Raw genomic sequence first — 27195 nt, forward strand, 5'->3', positions numbered from 1 at the left:
TTAATTAGTTAGGTGTAGTGCCTCCCCCCCCTCTCCCCCCGCCCCCCATGTAAACTCCATGATGACAGGGGTTTTGTGCTTTCCTTACTAAAATATTTCGGTATTAAAGACATGTGTCCGGCACTAGTAGGTGCTCAGTAAGTGTTTCAGCAAATGAACAGTGGAGGTGGTGGGCTCTGGAGTGTAGGTCCTGGGGTTTCAGGGCACCGCCAGCCAGGAGGCCCTGGCTCCCCTCTGCCCCAGCCACGCAGCCTCTCCCGCACTGATTTGGGGGCAAGAAGGAAGCAAGCCTGAGGCTTTGACTTCTGCTTTGGTCAGACTGGCAGGCGAGGTCGCCCGCAGCGCACGCCGGGTTCCGGACGCCAGGTGCGCCCCTAAATCCTGGCCCGCCTAGTTTATCCAGCAACACAAGGATGTGGGGAAGCGCCTTAGCTTGAGCCTCTAGGACCCCCGCCCCCTTCCCCCAGACGGGAGGCAGGGGGAGGGACCTAGGGGAGGACGGGGGAGATTCACCACCAGAGGGCGCCTGAGCCCAGCCAGCCGCTGCGCTGAGTGCTGTTGGCAGCAGGCCAGGCCGGGAGGTGACCCGCTCCAGCTCTGCCTCAAAGAGATGGAGGCAGGTCCGAGGGCGTCTTCTCCACTGGATTGTCAGTTCTTCACAGGCAGGAACCAAGGCAGGGGGGTTCCAGGCTCCAGCCCCAGTGCCGGAGTGAATGGAGAATGAGTGCGAGTTCACAGCGCATCTAATTGGGCAGGAAAGTAGTTTTGGAGAAAAAGACAAAAGACACCCATCCCCAGGACTAGAGTCCTGAAGCTCTTGTAGGTTCTTGCCGCCCCCCCCCCCCCCACTACCCTCTCGGACCGTGGGCACACCCACTTCCTCGGTGGTCCAGGTTGCTGGACTCCTCCCGGACAGAGGCCTACCCCACTGCGTGCTCCCTTGATGGACGTGGGGACAGAATCCACTCCACTATCTGGTTATGCGGGAAAGGGCAGGAGACATGGCTGGAGCTGCCTGTGGCACCAGGAAGGCCCCAAACAGCGCTCTCCCCACCCCACCCCTCCAGTGGTGCCCGCTGCACCCCTTCCCGCTCCACCACAGCTCTCTCAGTGCCCACAGGGGCCAGCGGCCTGCCAGGGGCACCTCCCTGCTGTTCTCCCACCAGAAAGGGCAATGCCAGCGGCGTGTCAGGGGAGGGCAGAGGGGAAAGGAGAGGAGTTCTCCTCTTCGCACTCTGGGTCCTGCAGGACATTCCCTGGAGAGGGGGAGAACGCACTGAGGTTTACAGTTATTCCTGGCCTCCATGTAATGAGTACCGAGGACTTCTCCGTCCATTTCCCCAGTCTCAGCCCCAGAAACTGTGAGTAGCCCATTTCTCAGTTGAGAAGACCAAGGCGCAAGGGGCTGAGCTTTGTAAGAGCCACGGGCGATCTGCTTTCCGTCCTTTTGGTGGCACATCTTACCTAGAGCCCAGTTTTACAGTTGGGGAAACTGAGGCGGGGCTAGTAAGCAGTAGCGTGGGCTTGGGACGCAAGGGAGCTGCTCTGACTGCAAAGACGGTCTCGTGTCCTCTTAGGCCGAGCTTTTGGGGCCCGCAGTGGGCCTGGGCAGGAGGTCACCTCGAGGCCCTGCACTCCGAACACAATACACGCTTAGCTGCCGCATCGGATGCAGCCTTCCCAGCCGGCCCTCCGCCCTCCGCTCCTCCTTGTTTTTCTTTGCTTCTCATTCAGATCTCGCCTTCGCACTCAAAGTCTCCATCTGAGCACTGAGCACGGGGGACAATAATGAGCCCTCAGGCCAGCCTCACTGCGCGGCCGGCCCGGTTCCTCACTGCAAGTCAGGCTTACAGAGCAGGGCCCATAGGCACCCGCGGAGGCCAACGGCCTGGGCGCGCAGCCCCGGAGCGCCCCTGGCGCGGAGGAGAGGTGGCAGGGAAGGGACAGTTGGAGCGGCTCTGCGGACCGGACGCTGGTCAGAGCCCCGGCGGTCGCAGCTTTGGCTCCGGGCCCGCCCCTCGCCGCGCGTCCCGCCCCGCCCCGTCCCGCCCGCCCCCTCCAGCCTCTAAAGCGTCGGGCGCGCCTCCCTGGCTGCCACACTTTCACTCTCCGCAGCCACTTCAGCTCAGCGTCTGGCTTTGGTCCTCCCACAGCCGCCAGCCCGTGCCATGGATGCCAAGATAGTTGCCGTGCTGGCCCTGGTGCTGGCTGCTCTGTGCCTCAGTGACGGTGAGTGTGCTTGCGGCGGAGGCCGGGCCGGCACCTGGCTCCAGGCTCGGCTCAGGGCGCCGGGCTCCGCGCGGGGCCGCGACTCCTCTTCGTCCGCGCCGCCCGGAGCGAACCCGATGCAAACTGCTCTGCAGGGAAAGACGCTGCCCGTTTCGCAGGGCGCGCTCCCTCCGGGTGCGGCGTCGAGTCCCGCGCGCAGCCTAGCGCCGGGACGCTGCGGCTTTGCACTTCGCAGCCGGGCTCGGGTTGCGGGAGCGCAGAGCGAGGTCCTGCAGGACAGATAACTGGGTGAGCGCGCCGAGGGCGAGTTTCTGAGTGGGCGCCGGAGAGGGGTGGGGGAGTGGAACCGAGTTGGAAGCCGAGGGGGGCGGGGGTACCCGGCCCTTGCCCACCCACCCCGGAGCTAGAGTCTTCCCGCGCCCGGCTAGCTTTCCAGAGGCGGGTGGGCTCAAGGGCTGGAGGTGCGATCGATCGGCGGGTGGTTGGTGTAGGAAAGCTCTTTGCAAGCCTGACAAAGCGCTTGTGGAGGCTGTGCGATCCGGGGCAGCAGCTTGGCGGTCCCTCCGCGAGCGGCCGGCGCTCACTCTGCAGGCGCCCGGTATGCGAGCAGCTGTCGGGTTTGCGCCACCCACCTGGCCGCGCTTCTACACAGCTCAGCTCCGAGGTCCGAAGCGACGCGCCAAACCTGGGCATGCACCCAGCCATGGCCTCCTTGTCTCTTCACAGGGTCCCTCTAGAGAGGCCCTGGGGTCATCACAGTCGCATTTGCCCATGTGCCCAAAACACACCTGCAGAAATGCGCCTTTGTGCAGCCAGGGCGCTGGCCACCTCAGAATGAGCTCTACCACAAGGTTCAATCGCCAAGGCCTTAGGCCATTGTGCGAGGCGGTGTCCAGTTTCACCGGGAGAGCGAGAGAGCTTTTTTCCTTTTGAAGCGTGAGAGAATCGCCCTGTCCTGTCACAGGACACCGCCGCTGCTGCAAACCAAAATAAACTTGCAAAAAAACAAAAACAAAACCATGTTAGTAAGGCCTTGCTGCCTGTTCTGTTCTTGGCTGCGAAGTTTACAACAGACTCTGCAAAGGGACGAAGGACACGCCGAGTCAGTGGTTCTCAACCTCCTGGCCCTTTAAATACAGTTCCTCATGTTGTGACCCAACCATAAAATTATTTTCGTTGCTACTTCATAACTGTCATGTTGCTACAGTTATGAATCGTAATGTAAATATCTGATATGCAGGATGGTCTTAGGCAACCCCTGTGAAAGGGTCGTTCTACCGCCAAAGGAGTCGCGACCCACAGGTTGAGAACCGCTGCTGAGTGCTCTTGGTGCTCCTAGGGTCTGTGCAGGACGCAGGCCTGGAGCACTCGGCTGGGTTGGGGGGAAGACTCCTGCTGCCTTGTGGCAGGCTGTGGTGGGGGAGCCGGCTTGGGTAAGGTGAACGCGCATGCAACTGGACCAGGCAGGGGGGCCTGGGCTAATGGGTTCTTGGCTGACCCCTGGAAAGTGCTCTCTAACAGTGTAGCCAGTTGCTGGTCAGAGCTGCAGAGGGACCAGATCAAAGGCAAGTTAAAAAGTTTCTCCTGATGAAACAGTATCCTAGGCTGGGATCTCCACATTGACTCCCCAGGTCAGGGAGGCATTCTGGTTTGGGAATTAACAATTGAATGGTCTTGTGAGAGTGGAGGCGCCACCACACACCCTTCTCTCCAGATAAATGCTGCTGCCCTAGCTGCAGAAAGGACTGGAATGCAAGGACTCAGGTCATTGAATCCTGGGCATCGCTGATCTGGGGGGTCGCTTGCCCCTCATGGCAGCCAAGTGTCCAGTCCAGAGTGCTGGGCTCCAAGCTGGCCTGCTTCTCCTTGCATGCCCAGACCAGGATGCATTTTTTTTTAACTCCTGGGGCCCGTGTCCCGATGCTGAGTTCCACAGCTGCTCCAGGAGATGCCCTTGCGCAGGCTCAGGCTTGGGATCCTGCCCTTCCAGGGGGCTGACCTCGGCCAAGAAGCTGGTGTTCTGGGTGTCCCAGCTTCCAGGGCTTAAACCGAGGGTGGGCCCCATTCCCAGGCTCGGTTGGAGAGTCTGGCCAGGGTCTGTCTTTTCATTCAAGTGGAAGTTGCTCTGCTAACCGCTCTGAAATAAAGCGGAGGTCCCAACCCTCAGTAACAGCTGGGCTAGTCAGGTGTCTTTCTTGTATGTGATGTCACACCCAAAACAGTTGGGGAAGTCAGGAATAGTGACAGGAAGCTGTAGGAAAGGACACAGTGGACGCAGCCCTGAGTTTTCTCCATAAGTGCACTTGGACTCTGTCACTTAAAAAAGTATTGAGGCCCTGGCCAGGTAGCTCAGTCGGTTAGAACCTCGTCCTGATATGCCAAGGTTACAGGTTCAATCCCAGGTCGGGCACATATAAGAATCAACCAATGAATGCATGAATAAGTGGAACGACAAATCCATGTTTCTCTCTCTATCTCCCTCTCTCTGCCTTCTCTCTAAAATCAATAATAATAATATTAAACTATTGAAAATCCCCACTTGATAGGCAGCTGGGTCCTGGGAGTAGGAATAAGAATTGCTCTGAAGGAATGGATGTTCCCAGAGGATGAAGGGAGGGAGAGGAGCAAATGAGAAAGCCTGTGTTCTGAGTTCAGACTAGGCCTGACCTGCCCCATGTGGAGCCAAGATGCCTCCTTGGACACTGGAGAGCAGCAGCCCCCCCTTCTCCCTCCCCCCCCACCCCCGCAGCGCTCATACCGTGTGCCTTCCAGCTCCCTGTTGCTCCAGGATTGAGCCCTATCCTGGCTCACCTCAGCCCCAGGCCCTGCTCAGCTCAGCAGGACCCATGAGAATTCTAGGGAACCTGGAGGCGGGCTACTCAGAGGGCGACCTGGCTCCTGCTTTAGCCCAGCTGCCTAGCCCGGCCCTGGGCTTGCTTTCCAGGTGATCCGGTTACCAGGCAGGACAGAAGGGAGGTGTCTGTGCGGTTGCTGAGAGCCAGGCCCCGTCGGGGACTTCCTGGGTTTGGTCTGGGTCCCTGTGAAGGCTGCTCTGTGCTCTCCTGCACCGTGAGTCCACTGGGCGCTCCGAACCAGGCTTTGTTCCTTCTGTTTCTCAGGACATTGCGTTTGGTTTAGGGGAGGGGTCTGCTCTTCCAGGACTTGGTGGCTAAATTGGCCACCCCATGCCGTTTCTCAACTGAATGCAGCCTTTAGAAAAAAAAAATGTAAGCTGTCCCTACTTTGCAAGCTTTCCTGCGGCTTCCCCAGCTCTCTTACCCCGAAGTGCACAACCTCAGAACCAAAGGGAGACCTCTGGGAGCCCTGTAAACAAGACACTTAAAAAAAAAAAAGTCTCTGGACTAAATATTCTCAGACATATATTTAATCCCTGATGAAAGGATCCACAAACTCAAATAATTTGGGTTATTAAGTAGGGCTTGGATAAAATCTGCAGGAAAAACCCTCACAAATCCCAGCCTCCCCGGGCTTGCAATTCTAGACTTAAAGGGTAAGGGTGGGTTCGGCAGGAGCCCTTTGCTAATTTACACTAATGAGCGGCAATTATGGCATTTTGGAAATTGGTGAATGTGCAAACAAAGATGTAATCCAACCCAGGAGGCCGTAGGATCCCTACAATGAAAGCCATATTTGACTCCACCCTGATAGTCTCCATGCCTCTGGGAAGGGCTGGAAAGAAGTAGGCCCTTGTCCTGTCCCCTGGGGACTCCCAGGTAGGAAGCCAGCCAGGATTCCTTTGTGGCTGCTTGGGCTTAAGGTAAATGAGGCGAGAAGACTGCAGGGGGCGGGGGGTCCTGGAGGGCAGTAATCCCAGGAAGTGGGTGATGCTCCTGGGATGAGGCCTGTGCCAGAGGAGGGAGGAGCGCTAGCTCTCGGACCTGGGTCTGAGCAGGGAAGACTTCCCCAGGTGGCTCTGGAGAGTTACTTTCGCACAGACTAGCTGGGAACCTCGGTGCCTCTGACTGAAATAGTTCTGTCCTGTGATTAATATCCTTTATCTTAAGAAATCTGAGCAGGGACTGCTTATTGTCGTTTTCCCACCCTCCCTCCTCCTAGGGTCCATCTCTCCACAGGTCCTCTTGGCCTCTGGCCCTGGCGAAGTTGAGTCTGAGCCCACCAAGGAGGAGGCCTTTGCCAGGATGCACCAGTGGCTCACCCATCGCTCTCCATCCTACCGTCGTTCTACCATCCTTTCCCAGCTGCACACCCCGATACGTGTGTGTCTCTGAGGCCTGGCGGGATAATAACAAGCTGCCTTGTTCTTATTGCCTCTTATAGGGAAGCCGGTCAGCCTGAGCTACAGATGCCCTTGCCGATTCTTCGAGAGCCATGTTGCAAGAGCCAACGTCAAGCATCTCAAAATCCTCAACACTCCAAACTGTGCCCTTCAGATCGTGTAAGTCTGGGCATCATCGTCCGGGAATGTTGCATCTATTGGGCACAGTGACACCTAACTGGCGGACTCGGTGAAGCTAGAGAAATGACACATGCCAAGTGTCCGGCCTTGAACTTGGCATAATTAGAGGCAGCTGTTATTACCGCAAGGACTTAGAGCGCAGGAGTTTCCAAAGCCGCCCCTCAGTGCCCTTCTGTGCCCACAGTGGCCCTTGCCTCTTCTTTCTAAGCATCTTCCCTCTGGCACAGGAAGTGGCCGTGCCTCTGGACTAGAGAAACATGGGCCTCCCCAAAGTTTGGGCTCAAGTTCAGGTCTGGCAGACACAGAATTAGCCCACAGTGGTACCCAGATTTGAACTTCCATCCACTCAGTCCCTGGGCTTACGTGTATTTCTGTCTTCCTTGTACCGTCAAGATGATTCACCAAAACAAAAATCTGCAGGTGTGCTCCAGTTATCCTCACAAGCTCCCATAACCTTGCAGATAAGGTCCTGCTTTTTTGCCCCTACATCTGGCCACAGGCTCCCTGCGTGTCCTGTGTCTGCTCTTGCTTCTCAGGCTCTGTGTTCTGTTTCCCTCAAATCCCAACCCCAAAGATTCCTATGGGGACCCTGCCACGCCAGCACCTGGCTCCAGGGAGGGTCCCACGTGGGCGGCTGGTGAGCCGAGGCGCAGGTGCACACCCGCCTCTCCTGTCCTTGCAGGGCCAAGCTGAAGAACAACAACAGACAGGTGTGCATCGACCCGAAACTGAAGTGGATTCAGGAATACCTGGAGAAAGCTTTAAACAAGTAAGCACAACCGCCAGAAAGGACTTTCCACTAGAGCCACTGGAGGAAAGCTAAAACTGTGTGAAAGTCCTGAGAGGGCAAAGGCGTGGGGAGGAAGGCCTGCGTGGCGAGGGCCAGGTGTGCGCCTGGGGCAGCGCTTTGGCCTGGGCACGGGCGGGAGGTTTGCCCGGCATGTAGACATCTGCATTTATAGCCTATGGTACGATATCACAGCTTATATTCATTCACCCGGACCCTTGCACATTGGCTGTTTTACAGCTGGGGTTTTTCTGAGAAATTGTATTATTCCAACAGCATTTTCCACCAGTCACTTCCCCTGTGATCATCACAATCATCATCATTCTCGTTATCCCTTTTAAAATCAATGATTACTTAATATCTGTGTTTGGTTTGCTTTGGATTTTTCCTCTTCTCCCCTGGGGAGTCTGGGCACAGTCAGGTGATGGCCAAGCGTGGAGCTCAAAAAAGTGGCCTTCCTCCAAAAGCGGAGGCATGGAGGGAGACTGGGGGCCCTGGTGGGGCGCACCCCCCCTGGAATGAGGGCCCAGGGCAGCCCTCAGACACTGGCCGTACTAGACAGCTGCCAGCACCCCCTCTTTCAAGCGCAGGGCATGGACCTCCGGGCTCCACGCAGCAGCCATCACTGGGGACTGTGCTCAGAGACCCTCTCCTGCCTTTCCCGGCCTCTCTCCTGCCAGCGCATGCTTTCACCTCGCTTCCGCTCGCTCGCATTCCCCTCCGTGCTCGGGGAGGAGGGTGACCTGGGGCTGCAGCCCGCAGCGCCCTCCTCCCCGTGCCCTCCCTCCTGCTCAGGCCCTCTGTGAGAATCTGCTCCAGCCTCCCCCAAAGCGGAGCTGGCCTCCCGGGGCGTGGGGCCCCATGCCCCCCCTGCCCACGAGAGACAAGTCTCTGCAAACTCAAATGCAGTTTCAACCTGAGAGCGTTCTTGGAGGAATCTGGTTTCAGTGATTGCCTCTGAGGCATGTGTGTGCCCCGGAGGCTCTGCAAATGCTAAGTTTTTTGAAACCTGAGGTGCAAATTAAATGAATGAAAGCGCCTCTTACCACTAACTCCTGCTCCTGAAGCCCCAACAGCTCAATCCGAGATGCTGGCAAGGTGAAATTTCCACCCCTAAATGTGATCCACAGATGGGCCTGGTGGTGTTTGTAACGTTTTGCAAGGCATTTTTTTTATATATATTTTTGTGCACACTTTTTTAAACATTTCTTTATAAGACAAATGTATTCCAGAATATATTTATAGTCAAACAATTCATACGTTTGAAGTGGAGCCATATGAATGTCAGTAGACACATTTCTCTATTACCTTAAGCTACTGGCAGTTTGTAAAGAAATACCTAGAAATGTGATGGAAGCTTTTCAATGTTGGGCACAGTGTATTTTTTCACTTGTACAAAGATTGTATCGAATGTGACATTATATGCACCAGCAATAAAATGCCAATTGTTTCATGGTACGAGCATCCTACTGTATGTGGGAGTTATTGTCTGAAGTAAACCCGTTAGCTGTGAGACATGGCACTCTTACACGTTTCCCGCCTTCCCAACCGCTGCGCTGGCCGCGGGTCAGGTGCCATGGGTCCCTCCTGCCGGGTTCCCGTGTGAGAGCCAGCACACGGGCCTCGCCCAGGAGCAAATGCAATCTGCGACTCACGTTTTTGCGTTTGTTTTTTGTTTTGTTTTGGTTTTGTTTTTAACCCAATGGAAGCAACGGTGCTAGTTTTCTGAAGAATAATATTTGAATCACTAATTCCTCTTCCCCTTCCTCCTCCTCGGTTCTCCTAACATCCCCACGTAATCTCTAGAGCCTCAACCCTTATAATATCCAGCTCTCACATTTTCCCATGTACAACTCCCATCCTTCCAGCCCATGGTTCATATCAAGCTTTCCCAGGAACAGGTGGCCGTATCCCATAAATCATTAAATACCATTCAGCTTGAATCATTTTAATGTGACAGTCACGAGCCAGTTGCTCTAATAAAATTCTGCTAACCAGCTCTCTCCCTCATTCTTCAGAACAATCTCAGCCATTCCCAGGGGTCTCCACAGGCGTCCAGAAAGGAGAGGTGGGCTGCTGCTGCCTTCTCTCCTCCTGGCAGGCCTACGAAACCCTGGGCTCGAGCCTCTGATGTGCAATGCAGAGATTTTTCACGTTAAACAGAGAGCTCAGCTCTGTGTTGAGAAGGAAGGCAGCCTGGGAAAGCAGGTGGGGGGAGACAGAGATGCAGTCCAGCCTGGCCCTGGTTAGTCTTCACACCCTTTCAGATGTGAATTCCTTCCCCCACTGCAAGCCGCAGGCAACAGCGGGAGCCAGGGTCACGTTGGCAAATTGGCGATTGCTGCGCTCAGTTCACAGGGGTGGGGAAGCTGCGCATTTTTGTGAATCAAGGAAAATGTCTACTTCACTTCAATGAGGTGCTGATGGACAGGGCCTTGCCCGGGGGCCTCCAGGCCTGAGGACAGATGGCACCAGTCCAGGGGCCAGTGTTAATATTGTGCAGAGTGAGGCAGACTCCTGTTTATTTCAACGTCATTAATGGTTCTACTAATTTTATCTAAGGGGGCGCAGAGAAGAAAAAGTGGGGAAAAAAGAAAAGATAGGAAAAAAGAAGCGACAGAAGAAGAGAAAGGCGGCTCAGAGGAGGAAGCACTAGTTTCTGCCGCCCGGAGCTGGACCGCAGCGCGCTGTGCTTCCCTCCCGGCGCTTTGTAAATGGGCTCTACCCTCCTCAGAGCAGACCCCGGCCTCCGGGGCGCCCGGACTCTAGGGGAGCAGCGCTCTGCCATCGCTGTGGCCATGCTGGCCCTGCCTGTTGTGCTTACTGAGACCCTCCTGGCCTGCTAAATTCTGAAGACAGTAGTTGTGCAGAGACTGAGGTTGGGGTCCGGGACGTGGAGACCCTGCTCAGGACCCTCTAGAAGAGCCCGGGACTCTATCTAGAGTGACCTGGGTCTCCATCATCCCCCGGGTTTCTGAGCCTCCCACCTGCCCTTCACTCCCTCCCTTAGAAGGCCCAGGAGCCCTCCGGGGCACACCTACAGGCTGCTCCTGTCTGAGACCAGCATGCACCTGCCTGGCCACCACCCAACACAGTCTGCTCGCCCAGCACGGGCCCCGGCTAGCAGGGGGCATGTGCCTATGCCCTCTCATTGCTGCCAGTGGTGCTGCCCAACCAGGCCTTCTCAGGGCAGAGCTGGCCTGGCCCTTCTTCGAGGTGACAGCGGACTCCTTTGCCCCTGTCCCCTGCCTGGCCCTCACCTCTGCCCCGGGTGGACTTCTCCAGCCCCTTCCCCAGGCCAGCTGTGTGAGTGGCTCCCCCTCCAGGCTCAGGTGGGTCTCTGTATGAGGTGCTTCTCGGTGCGCCGGGTAATTTATTTTAGATTCCTTACACGGGTGTGGAGGCCCTCTGTGAAGGGCCGGCAGCTCCGAGGCTCCTAGCTCCCCTCCCCCTCTTCTGGAAGAGTCTCCGTGACCCTGCGGTTAGGTTGCAGGACGGACGCAGCTGCCTCAGTTCTCACTCCTGGGAAATATCTGCTTAAAGAGACAAGGTTTAGATTCTAGAACTTCACTCACTGCCCTCCCTACAGAATTAGGTCTGAGATTTCTTGCCAAGTCTCTCTAACTAGGACCGGAAGGCGGGGGTCGGGGGGAGAGCAAGGCCCCGATGTGAGCACTGCTTTGACAAAGGATGCCTCGCCTATCTGCCCTTCCCGCTCCCAGAACACATACACACACGCACACCCCAGCCCCGGTCACAGTGTCATCACACGGATCCAGAAAGATGCAGGGGATGGAGGTTAGAGCTGATGGGTTTCAGGAGAAGAGAGTGCAAGGCGCCTGTGTGTCAGACTCCCCTGTGTCCAGGTGCCCTGTCCCCCGGTGCTCTAAGGTGCCCCTGGTGGTCACAGCACAGAGCACCACCGCTTCCCTTTGCCACTGGAGAGACGTCTTTGCATCCCTTCTAGCTGGCGAAGGCTCCCAGCCTCACTCCTACTGCCAGCACGGGGGTGGTAGGCCTGTGCCTGGACGCGTGGGGGCTCACATCCTCCGTCACACACTACCCTCCTGCCTCTGAGGCACCCGGAATGTTCACTGGGTGGCCAGGGCCGCGGTCCCTCCTGCAGAAGCAGCAGCAGGCCTGGTCGGGGAGCCTGACTGGGCTGTTCCTAATTTGCACATGCGCCAGCGAGACAGAAGAGCAGACCTGTGCCTCATGCTATCCTTTGCTCTTTACCCTTTGGGAGCAGCCACCTCTGCTAGAGAGGGTGACAGGTCCTCCCTGAGCACAGGAGCAGCTGCCCTTCAGCAGCAGGTCAAGCTGTGGCCAGCCTGCGGTGACAAACCAGTGCTCAGGGGGACAGTGCCCTCCTGTCCTGGAGGGGGGGGCTGCGGGGACTAAGGGAGCTGGCCCAGGGTTAGGACCTGCAGGCCAGCATCGTCCGGCCGTTACACAACTCCACTGGCCGTGGGCTTCACTGTGTCCGACAAGCAGGCATAGCCCCGGCCCCGTGGAAGGGTCCTGGGTGGCTGGGGAAGAGCCGAAGAGCCGGGCCTCAGTGCGGAGCCGGGCTGACACTGGGCAGTGTCCCGTGTCTGCTCCAGGTGAGTGGTGTGTGAGGTCTGCAGTGGCGAAGGCCTGTCTTGTCCTGTGGCCTCTGCACCAACCTGGCTCCGTGCCCTCATTCATCTGCCACGATCATGCTTCTGCCCATCTGTCCTCTCCCCCTCCCACCTTCCTACCACCCTGTGCTTCGCCATGGCCATGCTGTCTCTCACCACCCTCCCCTCCCCAGGGCCTCGGAAGGGAGGTCAGGAGCTGCCTCCGCGGTGGGCTGGGCGCCTCATGTGAGGCCGGGCCTCTGCGGAAACCTGCCTTAATGGTGTCTCCCTCTCTTCTTGTTAACAGGAGGCTCAAGATGTGAGAGGCGCAGGCTGGGTCAGCGCCCAGGAGGCCTCCGGGGGGAGGCTGGGCGAAGCCAGTGTTAGGAAGGGCCCGTGGTCACCTGGCGCAGCCGGGCAGGGCCCAGTGCGCTCCCAGGGCTTGGTTTTGCACAATTTACCTTACTTTCACCGTTTGATTATGTAGCAAAATATATTTGGATTTTTTTTTTTTCATTTAGCTCAATTATCCAATGTCACTGGTGACAAATAGGAACTTAGACAAAAACCATTATTTTCTGTGCATTATTATATCTGTAGCGTGGAGCCCCAGTCTGACTAGGGGTCCCTGAGTGTTGTATGCCTCTGAGCTGCACAGGCTGGGACCCCAGGCTGAGGGGCAGAGCCACCAGGAGGGTCAGGACCCATCTGCAGGCAAACCCCAGCGAAGGCGGCCACAGGGGGCAGGAGGTAGGTTCTAGAGGGCCAGGCAGGGGTTCCCAGGCAGGCAGCAGGAGGGAGGCCAGGGCGGGGCCTCATCCGCGCTCTCCTCTCCATCTCATCATGCTCTTCGCATCATCCTCTCTCTCATCCATCACCATGTGCATCTGAGACTGTCCGTGACCCGGGAAGGACTCTCAAGACAAAAGCTTTTGTTTAAACTGGGCCTCAAGAAACAAACCAAAGTGTATTCTGTTACCCGGTCCTGGAAACGCTGTGCACCTCTGTGTCTACTTTGCAATATTGTCTGTTGTCTGATCCTGTTTTCTTGTTCAAAGCCGTGTCCTCGGTGCTGCCTTGTCAGTTCCCCACATGCAGAGGCTGAGGGAGAGGAGCTGCCCGGGGGACTCGAGCCCGGCCCCTCGTTAGGGCTGCCATGGGTGGGGTGGCCTTGTTTTCCCCACTGAGCACAAAGCCATGGTGGATGGACGGAGCCCCAGGGAAGCCAGTGTGCAGCAGTGCTGACCTCCAAGAACTCGGACCCTCACGATTCCATAGGTGGGGATAGCTCAGAGCTACAGACAGTTGTGCCTTTATTGGGTCAAGCCAGCATTGTTTTGAGAATAACAGAAATAACAAGAAAAGAGTTGTTATCTTGGTTTTAAAAACACAATCCATAAAATACCTCATCGTGGGTATTGTTTTCCTGATTAAATCTGACTTCATCTCTTCCCCATCGGGCAGCCCATCATGCCTCACCTGACTGTGGCCCTGGGCTCTTCTGCTGCTGCTGTTACCGTTGCGTCCGGGAGGCCCACCCCGGCCTCCCTCTTAGACGGACGTGCAGGAAGTTGGCAAAGAGCCCTGCTGCTGGAGATGTTTCCCTTTGCTGAGGGCATTTTGTGGAATTACATCAAACAGCTTAAAAATTTCACTTTTTAAAAAGGGAGGCACTGAGGGGTTTTTGCTTGTTTTGTTTTTTATTTGGTCTCACTAATACTTTCCCCCTTTGATTGAAGATCCAGTAAAGTTTTTAAAATTCAGAAAGTGGAAAAAAAGAAGGCAAAACAAGGGATGTATCCATTGACAGGCCCCTGCAAACTGCATGCAGGAAGTACGTTACAGGGAAATGAATTTGAATTGTAGGTGTTTGTAGATTTAATAATCATTGGATTATCAGGAACAGGTGTTAGGCATTTCCATAAGTATTTCTTAAAAGTGAATCTTCATGCTACAAAGCCATTCCATCAACCAAACAGGCATTCACCTCCTCCAAGCGGCTGCCTTCTATTGGAAACATAGAACATGGGGGCTTTTATCAGTTCTAAGGCAGACAGGACTGGTTTCTAAACCCTCTTTTAAAATTAACCTGTCACTACAGGGCTCCTGAATTATACATGAAATTATTATTGCATTTTCAGCAGGAGGCTCATTTTCTATGTATTTAAAAACATTTCCAAGATATTTAAAAACCTCATGGAAAATGTGGAAGCTTCTTCCCCTGGAATCCATGAGCCAGAGCCACTAAACTCCTAAGTCAGAGGAAATACGGCCCTAAATCTTGACTGCAGTTAAATATAGAGTCATTTCTGTGTCTCCTGACAGGAGGGGAAATAGGTAAGAGTAGAAGCTGCAGGGAAAATTATTTGTGTAACAACTTCTGTATCTGCAATCTGCTCCTGAAAGGAGATGTTCTGGCTAAAGCACACACGTTTAAATAGTCCCTTTGCAAAGGAAAGGCTCTCCCTCTTGCTTTCAAAACTCAAGTCAAGTGCATCAGGTGATCAGGGTCACCCAGCTGTTCCTCCAGGCCCAGGGCTGCCCTTTCCTGACCTTCCCTCGGGCTCAGCATGACCTCCAGGGCAGCCCTTCCTCGCCAGCCTCTGCATCATGTGGGATGAGCTCTGGGGACTGGGGCTCACTTGTGTGCTGTGTGTTGGAACCTGAATCTGTGCCATGTGTTGTTCGTACTGTTCTTTGTCCTGCTCTGGCCAGGTGCTGAGAGCCCAGCGAGGAGCCTCAGAAGGAGCCCCCTGCCTGTCTGAGCAGAGGGCCTGCGTAGCAAAGGCTGCTGCGCCCCTGGGAGTCCTGAGGGGGGTTCGATGGCACCTTCCTTTTCTGAATACTGCCTGGTGTGGCCTCACGGGCTCCCGCACTGGGACTGCATCACCCTTCTCAGGGAAGTGCCCTTCTGCCGCTGGATGAGATCTGTGGGGTCCTCGCCCCTCCACACATCTTCTCTGACCCTTTCTGGGGGAACCCACCCTGGGAACCACCCATGTCCTCTCAGCAGACCACTGACATAGCCCAGTTGACAAACCCCCCAGGGAAGTCCTTAGTCCCCAACCTCGCTGGACTCTCAGCCCCTGAGCAGGGATGGGTTCAGTGTTCAATGTGATAAATACTGTATCTTGTTTTGTTTAAATTGCATCTCCCAGATAATGTGAAAATGGTCCAGGAGAAGGCAGCTTCCTGTCTGCAGTGTGCTTTCTTAATAAGTAACAATTCCTTTTGAGAAACAATTTCTACTTTCATAGCCATGAAAAGATGTACTGTATATGCACTTACAATTGTTCTAATAAAGACATGTACTCAAATGCAGCAGCCGGCCGGTTTGAAAATTAGTGTTAGCATTTGGAGTTTTTGGGACTTGGTTTTCCTCCCTCATTTTCCTCCCTCGGGCCCCAAGGGCATGTAATTCTAGCTGCAGTGGTGAGTGGAAAACAGGCCATTGTAATGCTAAACATGAGCCAGAGCTCTGGGAGCTCACCTGCCCCCCTCCTCCACTGACCCTGAGCTGGGAAAGCTGCACCCTCTCCCCAGGTGTCCTTGGCTTTGCTGGAATTCCCTCTGAAAGACAAGGCAGCCCTCTGCTCAGAAGGGATGGCTTTGGGAGAGGGCTCTGGTGTTTGCTGGCGGCTGTGGGAAAGAGACCTCCACTCTGGGCTTGTCAGGCTTTAGTGGGAGACAAACAGGCCCGTCCCTGAGGGCCCTGCTGAGGACCCTGCACCAGAGCCTTTCTTCCCAGACAGGGGCCCTCTGAAAGCCAGGCCCTGACTCTCTCAAGGGCTACCCAACACCATCCTGGGGTCTGCAGTGCTGACCGGCAGGGCTCTGTCCTCACGGAAATCAGCCCTTCCCACTTTCTACCTCATTCTCTCTGGTCCACAGTCAACCATGCTGGGAAGGGAGGCCCACACAAACACCACTGATGTCTGAGCCCAGGGTGTTCTGTCCTCTCTTGTCCCAGGCTCAACGCGACCGCGTCACCACTGAGCCCAGATCCTCCCTCCTACGTACAGGGTGACCACAGCGTTGTTGCCAAGTTGCAGAATGGACTGGAGGACCAGAGAAGGGTTAGAGGAGGCCACAGTGAGCGGCATCGTGGTGTCCTGAGACAAGCATGGCTGTGAAGGCTGGTAGGCCAGTGCTTGAGTCCTGGTCTCTCTGCTCACCCTGGAATGTGAGACTCGCCCCTTGCCTTGAGTCTCAGCCTTGGCTCCCAGATGCGATCCTAGGCTTAGTAGCATCAGGAGACATGAGGGTTAGACTGGGACAGTGTGCATGGCAGCCATTTCCCCCCTCTCTCAGCCTGCTGTCCCCTAGGGTTCACTGCACTGGAATCAGTCCACACCTGCCTCTACCTCGACCTCAGCGAAGCTCAGACACCAACTAGCTATGAGTGACTCAACTTGAGCTCAGCTGACAGGTGGGGAGATGCCTCTTGGTTGGGGTTTTGTAGGTTCCTGAGAGGCTGTGCCGTGCTGGTCCACACACTCTACCACTGTTCTAACTCTAGGAATGAGCAATCTCTGGGTTAACTTTTAAGAATGAGGTAGACTCTTCACAATGACGTAGCATCCTATATAATAAAGAGCTAATATGCTAATTAGACTGAACAGTAGAATGACCGTCTGCAACCTTCCAGACGAAGCTGGAGGCTGTGAGGGCTGAGCACCTTGCATGAATTTCTTGCATCGGGTCTCTAGTTAAAAATAAAGTCCCTGGTCTTTCACGCCCTGCATGGCTGCTGGCCCTTACTGTATTAGTCAGCTGATAACAGCCATGCCAGGCCTATTCTAGGTGGTGTGGAGACTTCGGTGGACAAGACAGCTTCATCTCTGACTTCATGGACCTTGCAGTCAGGGGGCGGGACTCACAACTCAGGGAGCATTTTCCTAACGCATGCTAAGGGTAGGGAAGGAGTCAGAGAAGCTAGAATGCCATCCAGCCCTGGTAAAACTGAGCCCTGAGGGGAGCAGGTTCTTTTGGGGGTGACCTGACCCACAGGGACTGCCAGTGAGAGCCTATGTGAGGCCAAGCTCTGAGTTAGAAACAGGAGTTTTTTCTGCCAGAGGTGCAGCTCCCATGGGAGCCCAGTTTTCTGTCCAGAAGCTCCAAGCTGGGGTTCAGACCTCTTTGGAGCCCTAGGCTTCTCTGCTTACAGCTGAGACCCTGGATAGGGAAGTGTGGGTAGTAGAGACAGAGGAGCAGAGGGAGCTACAACTGGATGAAATGGGTTCGAAGAGAGAAGTGGGGATGAGAGACCTGCTAGCTCTAGAGGGAGGTGAGATGGGGCTGCCCACAGGGGAAAGGAGTGGCTGGGAAGGTCCCTTGAGTGGTCCAGCTCTATGTCCTTCTCTTGGGGTCTGTATATCCTAAAAAATTCCTGATTGAAAGCTAAAATGAGGATTTCTGCTCATTGCACCCACATAACCACACTAGGGGCAATTAGGCAGGCAGAGTGGACAAGGCAGGTGGGGCAGAAGGAGGCTGTGGGCTGGTGCACACAATTATATTGGAGACTTCCTACCCCCTTTTCCCTGCCCAGCCTCCCCAAGGGTCCTTTTGCCTATTTTCTTGGTTTCAATTGAACTCCAAGGAAAGACCATTCAGAGATGTGCCTGCTGCCCTGTTAGGATTGGTAAATGACTCAGAGGCATCCCCTAAAGCAGTGATGGCGAACCTTTTGAGCTCGGTGTGTCAGCATTTTGAAAAACCCTAACTTAACTCTGGTGCCGTGTCACATATAGAAATTTTTTGATATTTGCAACCATAGTAAAACAAAGATTTATATTTTTGATATTTATTTTATATATTTAAATGCCATTTAACAAAGAAAAATCAACCCAAAAAATGAGTTCACGTGTCACCTTTGACACACGTGTCATAGGTTCGCCATCACTGCCCTAGAGCCTCCCCATAAAAAGTACACAGATTTGGTTTATGGCCTAGACGCTCTTCCCCCCTGGAAGGGACCCGCCAACACCAACCCAACTTGCCCAACATCAGTTGTGAGATGCCTGGACCATGGCCAGTCTGTGGGGCCCTCCGACCCAGCTCCAGGTGTGTGGAGGGGTCATGGGGTCTGCCCCATGGGCTGTGCATCCCATGAGGAAAACAAACCGGGACAAGCAGTTGTAGGCACGTCCATCCCTGGGGCAGCCCCTGCCAGGCTGTAAGCTCCATACTGTCTTACTGGAGATGTGGAGCTTTGTTCCCAGTGCCCTGAAGAGTGCTTGTCTTGGTGGGGGCTTAATCAGCATTTGAGGAGCAAGCTGATTCCTCAGGTTGAGCGGCGTCCACAGGCCCTCGGGAGGCAGCCTCCCGGCAAGACACAGCCAAGCCCTGGTGCTCCTACCCGACGCTTGAGCTACTCTCAGATTTCAAGGAGGTTGCTCTAAGTTCTCAGGAGTTAACATTTCCTTCAGAGCAAATGAGTTGCATCTAAACTCTTGGCCCATGAAACTAAACAGAAACAAAGCAGAGGGAAGCCTCTTACACTCTTGGCCCTTCTGTTTCTCCTGTGAACAGAGGGGGAGAGAGGAGTGGCAAGAGGTGCTTATGGAGTGGGAGGCTGAACGGGAGGAGCCCTGGACTTGAAGCGAAAGTGAGTATCTGCTCATTGCTGGGCGATCCATCCCCGTGAAGTCTCACTCAGTCACTCTACTCCGGCACCTCTGCAGCTGACAAGAGCTCAGGAAAAGTGCGTCTCTGCTGCCTGGTCTCTTTGAATTCGTGACACTCACCAGCAGTGCATCCTCCATGCTGCCGGGATCCTCTTGCACAGCCCTGTCCCACTTGCTCCTCTTTAGGTGCTCATCGCACACTTTCTTCTCTCTCTCTGAGCCACAGCTGTTTTTTTTAGAGAGAGACGGAGAGGGAAAGAGAGAGAAACATCAAGGTGAGAACAAAACATTGATCAGCTGCCTCCTACATGCTCCCCACCAGGGATCAAGCCCCCAACCTGGGCATATGCCCTGCCCAGGAACAGAACCGGCAACCCCTCAGTGCACGGCATGATGCCCAGCTTGGTCTGCCTTCTATGTCAGAATAAAAGGGAGTCATAAGAATGGAATTCGCCTCTCATCCACTGTCTGTTCAATCTGTATCCACCGTCTCTGCCGTCACCCGCATGAGCGCTGTGGTCCCAGCCACCCTGCACTGGGAAGTGGAGCCCAGGATGCCTCACCTTCCCAAGGACATCTCTCCTGACTCCCCCTCTCTCCATCACCAGAATTATGTTTTACTTTCTATGTCAACACACTAACATGCATATTTCCCATCAAAAGTAAAAACGAAGTAAAAATAAAAAGTCCTAGTTAGTCTCTATCCTTCTATTCCGTGCTCCCCTACAGCTTCTGCAGCATTTCTCTGCTTCTCTTCACACAAAGGTTCTTAAAGGAATTGCCCACATTGTCTCTCTCATTCTTGAACCCACTTCCAGCAGAATTTGACCCTACCTCTCACTCCACTAAACTGCTCTTTGTCAAGGCCATCACTAAGCTCTGTGGGGAAATCCAATAGTCAGTTACCCGTTCCCAGCTTATTCAGTCTCTCAGCATCTTTTGAATCATTGATCACCATCCTTGAAACACATTTTCGGGTTGGCTCTCAGCACCACGCTTGACTGTTCCTTTGGCTTCATACAATCTTTTTCTGTTTGTTGTTTCCTGCTCATCCTCCAGACAGCTAAACAAAAGACGGCACCAGGCTCAGTCCTCAGACATTCTCCTCTAGCCTTGAACTCCCTTGGCCTTGAACACCATGTAAAGACTAAGGAATCCAGAGTGATCTCGCTTTTAGACTCCAGGCTGGTACACCCAGCTCCTCCTCTGAAATCTATCATATGCAAAATAAAACGCCTAATTTTCACTTCCCCCCAAACTGTTCATCCCCATTTCTTCAAATGACAATTCCATCCCTCAAATTGCTCAGGCTGAAACCGTATAGACATCTTTATTTTATTCCCTCACAGCTCTGTGCTAAACCATTAAAAAAACCAAATTAGTTATCTTAAAAATATATCCAGAACCCAATCACTTCTCATGGCTACCATCTTGGTCCAAGCCACAGCTGTTTTCTCCTTGAATCTCTGCACTAGCCCCTGAGCTGGCCCTTTGCCAAGTCCTGGGAGATCCTCTCCACAGCAGCAGGAATGTAACCCCTACTCAGACCTTCCAGTGGCCAACAGAAGTTACACTCACTGGCTCCTGTCAACTATCTGACGTCACCCCTTCTCTGTGCCAGCCGCATTGGGCACTGGCCTCCTCTCCCTTGAACAGGTCAGGCCCACCTGTGGCAGAGGTCTTTTGCACTGGGTGGTCTCTGCCTAGAAACTATGGTTTACCCCCTCCCTTCCTTTAGTCTACACTCGCCATCACCATCTTAGAAAAGTCTTTGTAGACTTCCCCGCCCTGAACAGCAGCCCCCCTGTCTGACATGCCCTGACCACCTTATTCTGCTGCTCTCCTCCCTAGCACACCTGTCATGTCTACTTGTTTGTTGACTGCTTCCCCACAAAGAGGACTAATAGCAAATGCTGGAAGAAAGGGGCTTAGTCTGTTTTGCTCACTAGTTTTTCTTTGTGAATGGCACTCTGAAGGCACTAAAGACATATTTTCTAATGATTTCCCAATAAATTAACTGGATGTTAACACATTGGAACCCTTCTTTGCTCATCTCTAAAATAAAAATAGCTAAGTTCATCCCACAAGGTTGTACACTTATTTCCATACTCAGGGTCACACTGATAAGCCATTACTTGGACCCAAATTCATCTTACTCCAATGTTCATATATCAGGTGTCACACACACTGACCCTTTTCTAGAATCCTCTAGGAATCTCCAGAACATGACAAAGGATAATGGTTCTTTTCATGTGAGCCAAGATTAAAGACTCACTCATCCCACATCATGCTCAATAGTGAAAGACTGACAGCTTTTCCTCTAAAATCAGAAAAGACAAAGGAGCCTACTCACACCACTCTTATTCACATAGTACTAGAAGTCTCAGCTAGAGCAATTAGGCAAGTAGGAGAAATAAATTATCAGGATTGGAAAGGAAGAAATAAGATTGTCTCTATTTGCAAATGACATGATTTTATATATAGAAAATCCTGAAAACTCCACCCAAAAACTTGTTAGTTTTAACCAATTAATTCACTTATTGGCTTACTCAGTAAAGTTGCAGGATACGAAATCAGGAATGTTTTTATACACTAATAATGAATTTTCTAATAAAGAAATTTGTCCCATTTATAATAATACCACAAACAATAAAACCAGGAATAAATTTAACTAAGGAGGTAAAAGATCTCTACTCTGAAGGCTACATGATATTGTTGAAGATACAAATAAATAGAAAGGTATCCCATGTTCGTGGACTGGAAGAATGGATATTGTTAAAATGTCAATGCTACCAAAATCCATTTATATAGTCGATGCAATCCCTACCAAGATTCCAATGGTTTTTTTACAGAAGTAGAAAAATTTATATGAAACCATAAAAGATCCCAAATAGCCAAATAAATCCTGAGGAAGGAGAACAAAGCAGGAGACATCAAATTTTTGATTTCAACCTATGCTATAAAGCTGCAGTCATCACAACAGTATGGCACTGACATGAAAACAGACAAATAGATTAATGGAATGGAATTAAAAGCCCAGAAATAAACCCACACATATACAGTCAACTAATATTTGACAAGGAGGCCAAAAATACTCAATGGAGAAAAGATAGTCTTTTCAATAAATGATGCCAGGATAATTGGATATTCACATGTAGAAAAATTAAACTGGACCTATAACTTACACTATTCATAAAAATTAATTCAAAATGGATCAAATATTCAAATTTAAGACTTAAAGTCATGAAATTCTTAGAAAAAAACATAAGACTAAAGCTTCCTGATATGAATCTTGGTAGTGCTTTTTTGGAACCTTTCTTTGGACACCTCTAAAATAAAAATACCCATACTCACCTCACAAAGTTGTGCATTGATTGGCATACTCAAGGCCACACTGACACCTAAAGCACAAGCAACAAAATAAAAATAAACAAGGGGGACTATATAAAACCAAAAAGCTTCTGAACAGCAAAAGAAATCAGCAAAGTGAAAAGACAACCTATGGAATGAGAAAATATATTTGCAAACCAAAAAAAATCCAAAATACATAAAGAACTTATACAACTCAGTAGCAAAATAATAAATAAAAATAACCCAATAAAAAAATAGACAAAGGACCTGAATAGACATTTCTCAAAAAAAAAAAAAAAGCAATATATACAAAAGACCAACAGGTTCATGAAAAGATGCTCAACATCACCTGTCATTAGGAAACTGCAAATTAAAATCATGAGATATTATCACATCTTTTAGAATGGCTATCATAAAAAAGACAAGCGATAACAAGTGCTGGTGAGGATGTGGAGGAAGGGAACCCTCATGCATTGTTGGTGCAGTGTGATTGGTGCAGCCACTATAGACAACAAGTTAGAGGTTCCTCAAAAAATTAAATATGTAACTACCACATGATGCAGCAATTCTACTTCTGGGAATATGTTCAAAGGAAAATACTAACTTGAAAATTATCTGCACCTCATTTCATAGCAGCGTTATTTACAATAGCCAAGACATGGAAACAACATAAATACCCATGAATGAGTGAATGAATAAAGAAGCTGTGATAGCCATAAGTATAATGGAATGTTATTGAGCCATAATTGGTTAAAAAACAACAACACACAAATTAATAGAAAAAGAGATCAGAATCGGGGTTACCAGAGGCAGAGGTTGGGGGAGGGGAGATTGGAGGAAGGTGGTCAAAGCCCAAACTCCAGTATAAGATAAGTAAGTCCTAGGGATGTAAGGTACAATATGATGACTATGGCTACTGCTGCAGGATGACACAGAGGAAAGTTGTTAGGAGAGTAATCCTATGAGTGCACAAGAACTTGATGTTTTCCTCTTTTCTTTTTAAATATATATTTTTTACTGGTTTCAGAGAGAAAGAGAGAGACAGAAACATGAATGATGAGAGAGAATCATTAATCAACTGCCTCCTGCACGCCCCCAACTAGGGATTGAGTTTGCAACCCAGGCATGTGCCCTTGGCAGGAATCAAACCTGGGACCCTTCAGTCGGCAGGCCGATGCTCTATCCGCTGAGCCAAACCAGCTAGGGCATCTTTTCTTTTTATTCCTTCTTTTCCCTTTATTGTGTCTATATGAGAAGATGATGTTAGCTGGACCTATTGTGGTAGTCATTTCACTATATATATAAATCAAATCATCATATTTTATGCCTAAAACTTATACGGTGATGTGTATCAATTATTTCTCAACTAGAGGCCTGTTGCATGAAAAGATCCATGCAGTAGGCTTTCCCTTCCCCTGGCTGCCCACACCGGTTTTCCTCCGGCACCTGGGACCCAGGCCTTCACTCCGGCCAGAGCCGCCTTCGGTCTTCGCTCCGCCGCTTTGCACCTACTTATGCAAATTAACCGCCATCTTTGTTGGGTTAATTAGCATACTCTCCTGATTGGCTGGTTAGCATAGCGAAGGTACAGCCAATTTACATGTTTTTCTATTATTAGATAAGATAATACTGGGGTGAGGGTGAGGGGAGGATCATCCCTTCCCCCAGAGGCACCTCCTTCTGAGTGCTCCTCCCCATATAAGGACCTGCACATCCTTCCTGTGCAGACCTCAGGGTGGTCAGTGCTGGGCTGGGGTCGAGGGGGGACAGCTACAGCCAGTGCAGCTGCCCAGGATGAGAGCTCTGCTGTCATCTAGGCCTTTGGGGCAGGGGACACAGCCTGGGCCCTAGAGGAGCAGGAATCCAGCCAGGGACGCTGCCGAGTGTAAAAGAGCAGTTAACGGACTTGCTACTGGAAACCAAGGCTGTGCCTTCCAAACATGACTCATGGGAAGTGGCAGAGCAGGGACTGCAGCACAGGCCTGCTCCACACAGGGTCCCTGCCTGGCTTCTAGGGGACCCCACACCTTTCCCACGGTCCTGCCAAATGAAGGCCTCAGCCCACCTGCTGCTGCTGACAGCCAGCCCCAGGCGGGATGGCCAGCCCCCTGGAAAGGGTGAGGAGAAGGGCTGATCTCAGGAAGGTCTGTCGCAGGCTGGCTGTGCTCAGCTTTGCTGAGGAAAAGCAGTGACCTGTCTTGGGCAGTCCAGAGGGCCCCAGGTGCACCATGGGCACCCCTTGTCCAGGCCTCCTCGCAGGCATTTCCCTGAACATGGGACCATCAGCCCAGGTCACATGGGCTTGCAGGCCATGAGGAAGCAACCACTCTGGACATTCCTGTGCTGGAGGAGGCAGCCCTCCTGCCACTCCTGCAGGTTCCAGGCTTGGACGCCCGGAGCTGCCCTGGACCAGCTTCTGCAGTTTTTCCTCCAGGAGCACCTGCCTGGGGCCCACTGGCCTGGCGCGGCTCAGGCAGGGGGACTGGAGGTTCCTGCATTCACTGTGCACTTCCTTAGCCAGCGGGACAGAGCTCCCAGGAGGGGAGACAAACACCTTGGCCAGGCGCTCTGCATTCGGGGGATGTTTCCAGGGCAGCCTGGGACAGCCAAGCCCACCGAGGACCCCAGCATGGTTCTGCCCAACACCCCACCAGAGCCCAGCACCCCACCAGAGCCCAGCCCAACACCCCACCAGAGCCCAGCCCTCTCCTGGGTGATAGACACAGAGAGGGGACCCAAGGCGGCTGTGGGACCTCCGAGCCTCAGAGCCAGGAGGTCTGGGAGCTGGGCCTGACCCTGGGCTGCTTGGCTCCAGTGAACCAAGCCACCAGTTCTTGCACTTTGCAAAGCGGTGCCCCGGGCAGAGGTGGGCTAAGCTCTGAGTTTGCCCTGTATGCAAGGGTATTTCTGGAGTTTAAATGAGAGTCTATCTAGAGGAAATGGTGGGCAAACTCAGGCTGTGAAGTCATATAGCCTGTCAGAAGCAACAACTTTAAAAAATGAAATAGAAGTTGACTAGAAAAAAAAACAGGGAAGAGAATAGTATGGAAAACATGTGCATATGTCATACCTATTAAGAGAAAGAACAATTTCCATGTGTGTGTGCGTGTGTGTATTACAATGTCACATGCAATTTTTACTGTCTATTGTGGTTGAAACAGCATGCTGAGGGGTGTACGTAACACCCGACGATGACTGTGACCCCCTCCCTGAGCAGGAAGGAAGAAGTTGGAGTACAACACCAGACGTCCTTGACACGAGGAGTTTAAATAACGCTCTAATCAGGATACATTTACACTCACAATATTCATCTAATGGCTATTTTGTCCATTCTTAAAGCGCCATAGGCTTTACAATTAACTGGTGACATTTCAGATCGAAAGCACCGTGGTCCCCATTGCTCCCCTATTTGGGCCTCCTACTCTGTGCTCTGATATGAATCTATTGAACTCAGTCCCTCAAGAGGAGAGCATCTGGCTAACCTGCATTATAAAGACGCCACTGACCTGGCACTGGTGAGGACCAGAGGCTCCAGAAGGCAGGGAGCACGCAGGGCCAGCAGCTGCGGCTCTGGAACGCACACGGGCTGCCCCGCCGCTCATCTGTGCGCTCTCTGGGGAAGACTGTGATTTTCTAGAAAAACAAAACAGAGCTCACCCTCAAGACACTTTCCCTGTAGCTTCCAGGCCTGTGCTCCCAACTGGCAGCAGGCCAGGGCCAGGCCCCACCAGGATGCCTCTTCAGGGGCCCTGCTGACTTCAGCATGCCTGGTTCTCCTGGGCCTGGGTGCTTGGTTTACACCCGGGAAGGTGCAAAAGGCAGGGGCTGGGAGCCAGAGGTCCCAGAAAGCAGAGGACTTGAACCCCAAGATTCCCCTCTGAGGGCATCAGCCCCTGCGCAAGCCAGCGTATCAGATACCTTTTCAATGTCCTTAAAGAACTCAGTCACCATGCACCCTGAGGGGCCCGGACAGTCCCAGTGCCAGCCTGTGTTCCCAGGAAATGACCAATGAGTCCCTTTCTCTCTCAGAATGTCCTAGCTGGAATGACAAATTCAATGGCCACATTATCAAACAATAAATGGATTTCTGAGGTTTGCGGAGTGCGTGCCTAAAATGGCAAAGGATGCTGCCCCTTCCCACCCTTTTCCTGCTCTGTCCCCTCCTCTCCCTCCAGGAGAGCCTGAACCTCCACCTCGGGTCCACATCCCGCTTCTCCCCCGGCCCCTGCCACCTATCTCCATCCGAACCTGGAGCAGAGTCCCCAGCCTGGCCCTGGGTTCCCCATTTTACCAGATACAAGCCCGGGAACCTGGCCCAGGAAAAGGACAGCCCAGAGCTCCCAGTTTGCGAAGGATCCCTGGGCCTGTGCGCAATGCCCGCCCTGTCACGGACCACACCTGAGACCTGGGGAAGTCTCCGAGCCTCCCTACGCTCTGGCCTACTTGTCTGCAGTTCCTCATCTGGGGTCATAAAGTGGGAGATGGGGCGGCCCTGGATGTCCCCAAAGTGGGGGCAGGGCTGTACCTGGTGCAGGTAAAAATACCAGGCGAGTTCACGGCACCCTTCCATAGCTGGGCACAGCACACACCAGCCGATGCCCCATGCTCTCTGCTGGGAGCTGGCGTTCCTGTTGTACTGATGACAGAACAGACAAGTTACAGCCCTTTCCAAAACCATGCACGTACAAGTGGCAGCACCTGCATCTGTGTTTTCACTGAGCCCCTGTGTCAGCAGTTAGCCCTCCTTCCTGTGCGTTCCAGTGGAGCCAGGCAGAGAACCATGCGGAGATGCAGGAGGGGGGTTGGGGAAGGAGGAGCTGTGATGACCTGGGGGAGAACTTGGAGCCTAAAGGGCACAGGGTATGTTTCCACCTTCTGGGGGCCTGCCCTGGACCCAGGGTGACAGGACTCATGCTCACACGGGGACAGGCACACAGGAGCCACATGGAAGTGTCTCCTGCATGTGACAGTGTTGACAGACACACCCATCAGCAGCATGGGCTCAGGAAGCTGGGCCAAGGAAGTGCATTCTGGGGTTGACAAAAGGGAAGCTCTGACCCTGCCCGGACCAGTCAGCAGGGAGGCGGGAGCCAGAGCAAAGGCTGCTAGCGTAATGGGGGGAAGACAGATAAAAATGATGCCAGCTCAGGTCCCCAGGAG

The 27195-nt window shown here is 52.8% G+C and overlaps 1 protein-coding gene across 4 annotated transcripts in view; it reads left to right on the plus strand.

Moving 5' to 3' along the window:
* Nucleotides 1-2070: 2070 nt before the first annotated feature.
* Nucleotides 2071-27195, plus strand: part of CXCL12 (C-X-C motif chemokine ligand 12) — a 36705-nt gene continuing 11580 nt past the window's right edge. For 2 of the 4 annotated variants that reach the window (XM_059662153.1, XM_059662150.1), the window contains exons 1-3: nt 2071-2229; nt 6529-6646; nt 7350-7436. In XM_059662153.1, coding sequence (XP_059518136.1) covers nt 2169-2229; nt 6529-6646; nt 7350-7436 — 266 coding nt within the window. In that variant the 5' untranslated portion in view covers nt 2071-2168. Of the gene's footprint in view, nt 2230-6528; nt 6647-7349; nt 7437-10016; nt 10831-12362; nt 15377-27195 lie in introns of those variants that run through there. The other 2 variants (XM_059662151.1, XM_059662149.1) reach the window with 2 other exon arrangements.

This window comes from Myotis daubentonii, chromosome 13, assembly GCF_963259705.1.
Source record: "Myotis daubentonii chromosome 13, mMyoDau2.1, whole genome shotgun sequence".
Lineage (NCBI taxonomy): Eukaryota > Metazoa > Chordata > Mammalia > Chiroptera > Vespertilionidae > Myotis > Myotis daubentonii.